Source organism: Macaca mulatta, chromosome 16, assembly GCF_049350105.2.
Source record: "Macaca mulatta isolate MMU2019108-1 chromosome 16, T2T-MMU8v2.0, whole genome shotgun sequence".
NCBI lineage: Eukaryota > Metazoa > Chordata > Mammalia > Primates > Cercopithecidae > Macaca > Macaca mulatta.
The window spans coordinates 88,601,667-88,610,751 of record NC_133421.1 but is presented as its reverse complement, the minus strand read 5'-3'; the positions used below and the strand labels follow the sequence as shown (position 1 = coordinate 88,610,751).

At 57.8% G+C, this 9,085-nt stretch overlaps 1 protein-coding gene and 1 long non-coding RNA gene across 12 annotated transcripts in view; both read left to right on the top strand.

The window, feature by feature from the left end:
- The first annotated feature begins 630 nt into the window (after nt 1-630).
- The window catches only part of TIMP2 (TIMP metallopeptidase inhibitor 2), a 73,611-nt gene continuing 65,156 nt past the window's right edge, over nt 631-9,085 (top strand). Inside the window, exons 1-2 of one of the 11 annotated variants that reach the window (XM_077973107.1) lie at nt 631-1,062; nt 1,430-1,626. In XM_077973107.1, the coding sequence (XP_077829233.1) occupies nt 1,497-1,626 (130 nt within the window). In that variant the 5' untranslated portion in view covers nt 631-1,062; nt 1,430-1,496. Of the gene's footprint in view, nt 1,063-1,198; nt 1,627-9,085 lie in introns of those variants that run through there. The other 10 variants (XM_077973110.1, XM_077973108.1, XM_077973106.1 and 7 more) reach the window with 10 other exon arrangements.
- On the top strand, nt 3,776-8,438 carry LOC144336016 (uncharacterized). The gene is made up of 2 exons (XR_013407408.1): nt 3,776-4,265; nt 6,360-8,438. It is a non-coding gene; the product is annotated as an uncharacterized LOC144336016 (long non-coding RNA).

Sequence of the window (9,085 nt, the reverse complement as noted above, 5' to 3'; positions counted from 1 at the left end):
ACCTCCTGAGTAGCTGGGACTACAGGCGTGCACCACCACACCAGGCTAATTTTTGTATTTTTAGTAGAGACGGGGTTTCACTGTCTCTACTAAATGTTGGCCAGGCTGGTCTCAAACTCCTGGCCTCAAGTGATCCTCCCGTCTGGGCCTCCCAAAGTGCAGGGATTACAGGCGCAAGCCACCGTGCCCGCCCTGATTCTTCTTGTGTCATTTTCCTAGGCTTCCATCTCCCTAGCTGGACTGTAAACACCCTGGAATGCTGATCTCAGTGCAGCAGTGTCCACGGAGCCCCTCGGGGCACACACCGGATGTGCAGGGTGGGTGCCCGCAGCCGGGCGCAGGCAGGTTCACAGCCAGGAGGCCCGCCTCACCACCCTACACATGTTCATCCCTTCATATGCCTGGGTCTTTCCTGGAACACAAAACTGTTTTGGGAAAAGTCCTTCGGCTCCCACATTTGTGGGCTAAGAGAGGAAACTGTGAGCGGAGCCCAGCCAATGCCTCTGCTGCGATCCTACTGGCTCCTGGGCGCCTGGGCCCACCCCCGTCTCTTGTTGGCTGGTCAAAAATATGGCCAGTTTATATAAAATCCTGTTTTGTTCACAGTAACCACACCCCCACCCCCCAACTAAACTGGCCAGGCGCACTTGAAATTCTAAGGCCTCCATTTGAAAAAGGGATCCTGTCTGTTTCTCAATTGGCCACCCGCCCACAGGAACGGGGAGGCGGCGATAGGGAACGGCCCCTGCTCCAAAGGACACCCCTTGGCTCGCCTCGAGGCTGAGCTCGAAGGGACCCCGGGGTGGCGGGGGACGGAGCAGCGTAGCACTCCAGAGTCGAGCTGGAGGGGAAAGGGTGGCGGGTGGGTGGCCCGGTGCCCTGGAGGGACGGGGCGCGAGTCCCACGCGCTGAGTCAGGGCCCCCGGGCGCAGAAGGCCACCCAGCGGGGACAGGGGTCGGGGGGCTGGGGGCGTCCGGGGACCCCCGCACGGGTGTGGGCCGCGGGCGCCAGGTGGTGCGGGAAGCCCCCGACGTGCCAGGCCGGGCACAACAAAAGCGCGGGCTGGGGGGAGGCGCGGGCGGAGGGGGAGGAGGGGGCTGCTGGGAGCGCCCGGAGCCTGCATTGGCCGCCAGCCACCGGGAGGAGGAGCAGAAAATCCTCCGAGCGCAATAAAACGGCGGCACGGCCCGAGCCCGCAGCAAACACATCCGTAGAAGGCAGCGCGGCCGCCGGGAGCCGCAGCGCCGCTCGCCCGCCGCCCCCCACCCCGCCGCCCCGCCCGGCGAACTGCGCCCCGCGCCCCTCCCCTCGCGCCCCCGAGACAAAGAGGAGAGAAAGTTTGCGCGGCCGAGAGGGGCAGGTGAGGAGGGTGAGCCGCGCGGGAGGGGCCCGCCTCGGCCCCGGCTCAGCCCCCGCCCGCGCCCCCAGCCCGCCGCCGCGAGCAGCGCCCGGACCCCCGGCGGCGGCCCCCGCCCGCCCAGCCCCCCGGCCCGCCATGGGCGCCGCGGCCCGCACCCTGCGGCTGGCGCTCGGCCTCCTGCTGCTGGCGACGCTGCTTCGCCCGGCCGACGCCTGCAGCTGCTCCCCGGTGCACCCGCAACAGGCGTTTTGCAATGCAGATGTAGGTAAGGAGCGGCGACCCCCGCCCCCGCGCGGGGCCCCACCTCCCCCACGACCCCCGTGGGTTCGCGGACGCCCCGCCCGCCCGCCGCTGGCCGAGGGACCACAGCGCCCGCCTCCTGGTCCCTCGGCGTCTTCTCGAATCTTGCAAGTGGACGCCCAGAGCCGACTTTCTTTCACCCCTCCCTCCTCTCCCTTTCTTTCCCTCTCTTTGCCGAGATGCGTCTCAACCTCAAAATTCCACCGAAATTCCGCCGCAGCTCCAGCCCCAGGAAAGGGAGCCAGTTTGGCTTTTGGCAGGCGGCGCACCCTGGGATGCCAGCGCTGGGGGCAGGGAGCGTGGGGGACACGGCGTGGGGGCGGGGGGCTGGAGGACTGGGGACCCCAGGAAGAAACTTTCGCAGATAAGGTGGGAGTTGGGCTTCTTTGGGCTTGGGGCTGGGTGGGGAAGGGCTTCTCTGCGGGGCTTCTCCCACCAGCCCCATTTGGGGGCTCCCCGATCAAGCCAGGATGAGATGGAAGCCCGCCCTACCCGAGGCAGGTTCCACAGGCCCAGAGGGACAGGTGAGAAAAGCCAGTGGCGTCCCCTGGCCTGGCTCCTTTTTCGTGCCCTGCCCAGGAGGCCCTGCAAACTGGCTGGGCAGGGACCGGGACCCCCGAATGTTCCGCTTTTTCGGGACGTCCACAAAAGCTGGAGACTTTGATGACTGGACCCGGCACGTGGGACTGTGTGGCTGAGATTCCCCAGCAAATACCCATGACCTCAGGACTCCTAGCCCCCAAAAGACAGGCGCCATGGAGGGAGGGAGGAGGGGCCCAGTTATTTGTTCTGATCCATGGAGGACCAGCAGAAATGGGAGGAACCCGCTGGCCCGAAGTTTCCACCCTGGTCCTACACCTCAAGCCTCTGCAGCACTGGTGCTGGTCAGCATGGTTTTCCTGGGACAAGTCTGGCTACACAGCAAGTGGTCTCAGAGCCCCCTGCCCTCCTTCCTCCTTATGTCTGAGTCTCAGTCGAGTGGCCTGTCCAGGGCAGATGGAGCAAGGCGGGGGCCCCTCACCTGCCCAGACTGGAGGTGGGAGTTTCTGTTTCTCCTGCTGTCAGCCACGCCCTTCCCATACCCACCCACGGCTTCTTGCCCCACCCCAGTTAGCCCTGGGAGCTGCCTCCCCAGCCGGGGAAGTTTTCAGTTGCGCCAATCTATTGGGATCGCAGGTCTCAGGTGGCTCAGGCCACATGGGTGGAAGGCGTGGCGTGTGCCTGTGTCACAGTTTCCACAAAACCCAGTTTGGGGGAAATGAGGTCTTTTCTCCAGTTTAGCCTTGGTGCTCAGCAAGATTTGGGGGTGAAGGAGAGGCTCCTTTGATGAGGGAGCCATAATGGGCCTTTCTCTGGGGGTCCATGGGGAATGCAGGCCTGTCCAGGCTCTTGGGCTGACCAGCACGTGGTGGGGCAGGATGTAGCCAAGGCCCAGAAGGAGGCTGCGGCAAGAAGGACTTGGGAGGTGGATTCGTAGGAGTTGGGCCTTGGGACCCTCCTCCCCGCTCCCCCCGCACCCACACACACACTCCTCAGCTGTGTGGGAGAATGTCCAGGCAGCCACTCTGTCCTTGCTTGGCATAAGTTAAGGCGGCCACTAAGCTGGGAGCTGTTTCTGCGTGGGGTGTGGATCCAGGATGGCAGAGGGCGGAGGGCTGCAGTTCGTGCCTCCTGCCTCCTTCATGCTTGGCACAACACTCTCCTTTTCCTGGGTTGCCTGGCATTTGTGTCTAAATCTTTGCATCAACATCATCCTTTAGCTAAAACTTTTCACCCCATCCCAGCTCAGAGGCCCAGTCAGATGCCAGAGGTGCACTGCAGAGCTCAGGGCATTCGCTTCCTGTGGCCGCTGTGACAGACGACCACAAACCGGGATTCTTAAAAGAACAGGAATGGATTCTCTGTAGCTCAGGGGGCCAGAAGTCCGAAAAGGCGTCCGCAGAGCTGGTTCCTTCCGAGGCTGAGAGGGAGAATCTCTTTCAGGCCTCTCTCCTTGATGTTCCTTGGTTTGTAGACACATCACTTCCATTTCGGCCTCTGTCTTCACATGGGCTTCTCTCTTGGGTGTCTCTGTGTCCAAATTTCCCTGTTCCTTTTTTCTTTCTTTCTTTCTTTTTTTTTTTTTTTTTTTTTTTTTTTTTTTTTGAGACAGCCAGGCTGGAGTGCAGTAGCAAGATCTCGGCTCATGGCAGCCTCCGCCTCCTGAGTTCAGGCAATTCTCCTGCCTCAGCCTCCCGAGTAGCTGGGATTACAGGCATCTGCCACCACACCCGGCTAATTTTTTGTATTTTTAGTAGAGACAGGGATTCGCCATGTTGGCCAGGCTGGTCTCGAACTCCTGGCCTCAGGTGATCCACCTGCCTCAGCCTCCCAAAGTGCTGGGATTACAGGCGTGAGCTGCCGCGCCCGGCCAAATTTCCGTCTTCTTATAAGGACAGCAGCCATTGGATTTAGGGCCCACCCTAATCCAGTATGACTTCATCTTGATATATCAACAAATACCCTATTTCCAAATAAGGTCATATTCACAGGATCTGAGTAGATGTGCATTTGAGGGGGACACAATTCGACCCAGTACATCCAGGCTGCCGTCTCTTATTCCCAGTCACCCTTTCCGTGCTCAACCAACTTGGGATAAACAACCCAGGACATCCCAGGGTAGGGCCCCGGAACAAATCCCACAGGGAAGACAGTGGTCTGTCTATTCTCCAGTGTTCGATTCTCCTTGAAGCGAGGCAGGTTTGTGACTTTCTCAGCGATGGTTCCCCATTCTGGCTTAGAGCAGAATGCCTGGAAGATTCTTAAAGATTACTCAGGTCTGGATCCCTTTGCAGATACAGAGCATCTGGCTCAGACTTCAGCTTTTGCAGTTTAAAAGGCCCACAGGTGATTTAACCAGGGCTGTGACTCAGGGGTCTCAGAAAGGGGGTACAGTGGGGGTTAATAAAGGCAGGCTTGTTATGTGGCGAGCTGGCTCCTTTTACTCTTGGCTGCATGCAGGCTTGTTAAATGGCTTGGTGTCTACAAGAGGCAACTGGCTTAAGAAACAGTCAGATTTCTGTCTGCCCGGCTAAGGATTTCTGGGAGGTATCTCCCTAGCAGCTCTTGCAGCTGGTAGGACTGGAACTGTGGTCGGCAAAGATAATTCATTATGAGATGGTGATGTTTAGGATAAGGGATGGTAAGAGATGACCTGGTTTCTTCCTGGAAGGCCCCAGGTCCTCGTCCTTTCCAGCAAGACCAGCACAAACAGGAAGCATTTTGTGTCTCAGTTACAGCACTATTCAAACGCGCTGCTGGCCCGGCTCCCTCTCACCCAGTGAAATCCTTCACATCTACTGCCAGCCTGCACAGCTACAGGGATCTGGCTGGAAATTAGCTTTGGGCTCACCATTCAGGCAGTACCATGCCTGGAGCCACTTAGCCAGCTGAGCTACTTGGCAGACTCAGGCTGCTTGGGCTCGTTTCTGGACTCAAGGGTAAAGCCAGGAGCTCTCTGGATGCAGAGAATGAAACCTCTTCTCTGGCTTGGATGGCGGTACCTAAAGCCACATTATCCTAGAAGACCTCTGTGATGACATCTGCCCCACATGTTCCCATCTCCAGAAACTGCCCTCTGCAAAGCCCCCCAAGATCTCCAGCTCCAGCTAGAGAGGGGTCCACAGCCAAGAGGGGAACACCTGTTGTTTCCTGGGGTGAACGGCCAAGGGAGACATGGTTTCTGTGGGACACAGAGACAGGGACCAGACAGAGAGTAGGGGCCACCCCAGAAAACACACAGCACGCAGTCAAAAATGGCTCTGTCTTCAGGACACGTGCTCAGGAAAAGCAACACAGCATCAGATTCACGTGAGCTGGGTCAGGCCTTCCATGTAAGGGGGCAGGGGTGGCGCTTTTTAAAGAAACTGTTGGCGACTTGTTGTGCAAAGTATGTGATTGATCTGTATTGTTAGTTTCGTTCATCTTGATTTTTGTATCGGGCTTGTCTGTGTTTCAACAAGCAATTATGGAGTGGCTGCCTCTGCCCCAGGGTATGTAAGGGAGAAGCAAGACATTAACCCTGTCGTGGGGGACGCAGGGGGTGGAACTGTACATCTCGGCACCAGGCAGTGTGGAAGGGGGTTCCCGCTGCAGGGCGTGGTGAGCAGGCCTCCCCTCCTCAACTGCCGGGCTGTGGTATAAAGTCAGTCCACTCAATGTGGTTTGGGTAAATAATTAACAACAGATAAACTTTCGAAATAACCAAAATTCAGAAGTAATCATGTAACAATGTGAAATGCATTCGCAAGAGGTGATAGAAGGCCCCATGGTAGGTTGAGGAGGGAGCTGCGGGGAGAACTGGGGCTCTTTGGCTTGGTTTTGAACAGTGTCCTTGGAGGGACGGGATCTGCCAGGGGAGTCACTGGCCCCTGAATTTGCTGGCAGCTCCCAAGGCAGGGAGACTGGAAGAGCAGGGAGAGCTGTGCGCGGCCTGGAGGTACGGCAGGTGCTCGAAGGAGCTCTCCCAACAACACACATTTCTCCCAGGGTGGCAATGTCCTCAGATCCCACACAGGGAGAAATGTCTCCCAGGCTGGCAATGTCCTCAGATCCCACACAGGGAGAAATGTCTCCCAGGCTGGCAATGTCCTCAGATCCCACATAGGGAGAAATGTGTGTTGTTGGGAGAGCTCCTTCGAGCACCTGCCGTACCTCCAGGCCGCGCATAGCCAGCCTGGGAGTGTCTCGGGCCTCCGCCATTTGCACGCTTCTGGTGGTGCGGAGCCACTTCCGCAGTCCCAGCCTGTGGTTTGTGAGCTGCAGGTGGGCTTGGGTACCTGCCTCCCTCCTCCCTGCTGTCCCAGCCAGGTTGCTAGGTAGATGCCACTGGTGTGGGCTGAGAGGTTCAGACCCTGTGGTGACATCTGAGCACATGGAGAACAGGGCATAGATGACTCCTGGGAGACCGAGAGGCGCAGGCAGCCACCTCGGTCCTGACGCAGAACCACTGACTCGATGAAGTGGGGGTCGCATGTACGGTTGAATCTCGTGTGTTCCGAAACAACCAAGAGGTCTGCCTAAGGCTTCTCAGGCAGCTGTGAGGATGGATGCAACAGTAGGGAGGAGGAGATAAGAAGGAAGCCAAGACAGGCAGACGTGGCAGTGGCTGGGGCAGGAGGGGAGCGTGCCCTGGACGCTCCCTCTATCCCCCGGTGCATGCACAGGCTCACAAACCAGGGACTGAGGGCAAGTGGTTGCATGGCTACGATGGTCTTTTACTTTTTCTTGAGACGGAGTCTGGCTCTGTCACCCAGGCCAGAGTCCAGTGGTACAATCACAGATCACTGCAGCCTCAACTTCCTGGGCCCAAGCGATCCCGCCACCTCAGTCTCCCAAGCAGCCACCATGCCCAGCTAATTTTTTGAATTTTTTGTAGAGATGGGGTTTCGCCATGTTGCCCAGGCTGGTCTCAAACTCCTGAGCTCAAGTGATCTGCCCACTTTGGCCTCCCAAAGTGCTGGGATTACAGGCGTGAGCCATGGTGCCCGGCCTATGTATAATTTTTTAATGAGTATCTGATATTGTGAGTGCTTGGCCAAGGTTTTGTTTTGTTGCCCATGGGTCTGAACAGAAAGTGTGGAGACTCTGACCACCTCAGTGTCGGGGGGCGGGGTAAGCAAGCAGATGAGCTGCCCTGAGATTGCTGGGAGGAGGGAAGGGGGGCAGACCCAGACTTCCCAATGGGGAGATGGTCAGGAGCATGGATGTCTCAGAGTGGCAGGCAGGATGAAGCTGGTGTCCTCAGGACCTCCCAGGGCCCACCTGCCTGGACCCCTGCAACCTGAGTGGGCTGGAGTCCCCAGTGCCTGTGCCCTGACGCCCTAGTGCCCTTGTGCATTTGTTGGGGCGTGGCTGTCCAGAAGCAGAGGGAAGGGCACAGAGACCCAGCCCCGATGACCCCCACCTTACAACTGAGGGCTGAGCTACTCCCCCGTCAGCCAGGTCACACTGGAGCCCAGGGAAAGCTTCTGGAGCCCCCGCAAGTCAGGTTGAGAGTGTGTTTGCTCTAAGAAGCAAGTTGAGGAACAGTCTTTATAAAAGAGGGGTCTTAACTCAGAGCGTACGAACACCCAGCCGGAGATAGGCCTGGTGGGCTTGGGGGTGGTCACAAGCCCTGAAACTGTAAGTGAAGTTGTGTGTGTGCGTGCGCGCGCACGCATCCATGTTTTTTTGTGGACAGTGGCAGCCGCCAACTTCTCAAAGGGGCATGTGGCCCTCCAAAGGTTAAGTCACTGCCATTTAAAAGGGTCTTATAGGTTTCAAGTCTTCTGTTTGCTATGAGTATCTGCCTGGTCTCAGAGCTGAGCAATGGTAACGATCTTGCCTTTCTCTGCTCTCGCACCCTCATTCTGCACTTGGCCGCCCTGGGTAGCCAGGGCCCGCTCAGACATTACCACCATGGGGGGTGTCTGAGGCAGATCTGTAACCAGCTCTGGGGAAAGGATGCCAACAGTGTCCTTTGGCCTCCTAGCTGGTCTCAGGGATGGCTCCAAAGACCTGGGCGGTTCTGTGGTTGTCTTCCATGGGGAAGGCATCCTTGGTAGACGGCAGCTGCTTTTTCGTCTGAAACTCTGATCAGAGCTGGAGCACACATGGCCTGAAGGAACTCCAGACCTCAACAGTTAGGAAGGGCCTGGTGTCTATGTCTTAAATACCTGCTTCTTATGGAATTTATTCGCTTAAGGGTTTTTATATTTTGTTTTACAGTAGAATTTGGGTGCCCACCACACACAAAAATACTATGGCAAGTGTTTCAAGGAATTTAGTTTTTTTGAGATGGAGTGTCGCTCTGTCACCCAGGCTGGAGTGCAATGGTGTGATCTTGGCTCACTGCAACCTCCGCCTCCTGGGTTCAAGCAATTCTCCTGCCTCAGCCTCCCCAGTAGCTGGGATTACAGGTGCGCACCGCCACGCCACGCCCGGCTAATTTTTGTATTTTTAGTAGAGATGGGGTTTCACCTGTTGGCCAGGCTGGTCTGGAACACCAAAGCCATGGTGCCTGTCTTCAGGGAAATGAGCGCAGGAATGCGAAGATCATCCTGCAGGCTGCACCTCGTGCTAGAGACTCTTATCCTGGTGAAGACAGTGGTGAGATTGTGGGCCCTGAGGGGTGGATCTTATCAGAGCTAAGGAAAGGTCCTGGGGTGGGCAGGGGGGAGCCCAGGGTGGCTGTGGTAGAGAGTGTACCACAGTGGGACAGAGTAATTAGAACAAAGTGTGGCCGGGCTTGAGCCCAGGCGGAGCAGCAAAGCCTGGAGGCCAGGCAGTGGGACCCAGGAGTGGGACCCCGGGGAAGGCTTTATGGCCCCTGCACTGGGGAGAGGGGTGGACAGGAGGGGGATGACACCGAGGAGGAAGGTGGTGTTGAGAGGCTCACAGTCACC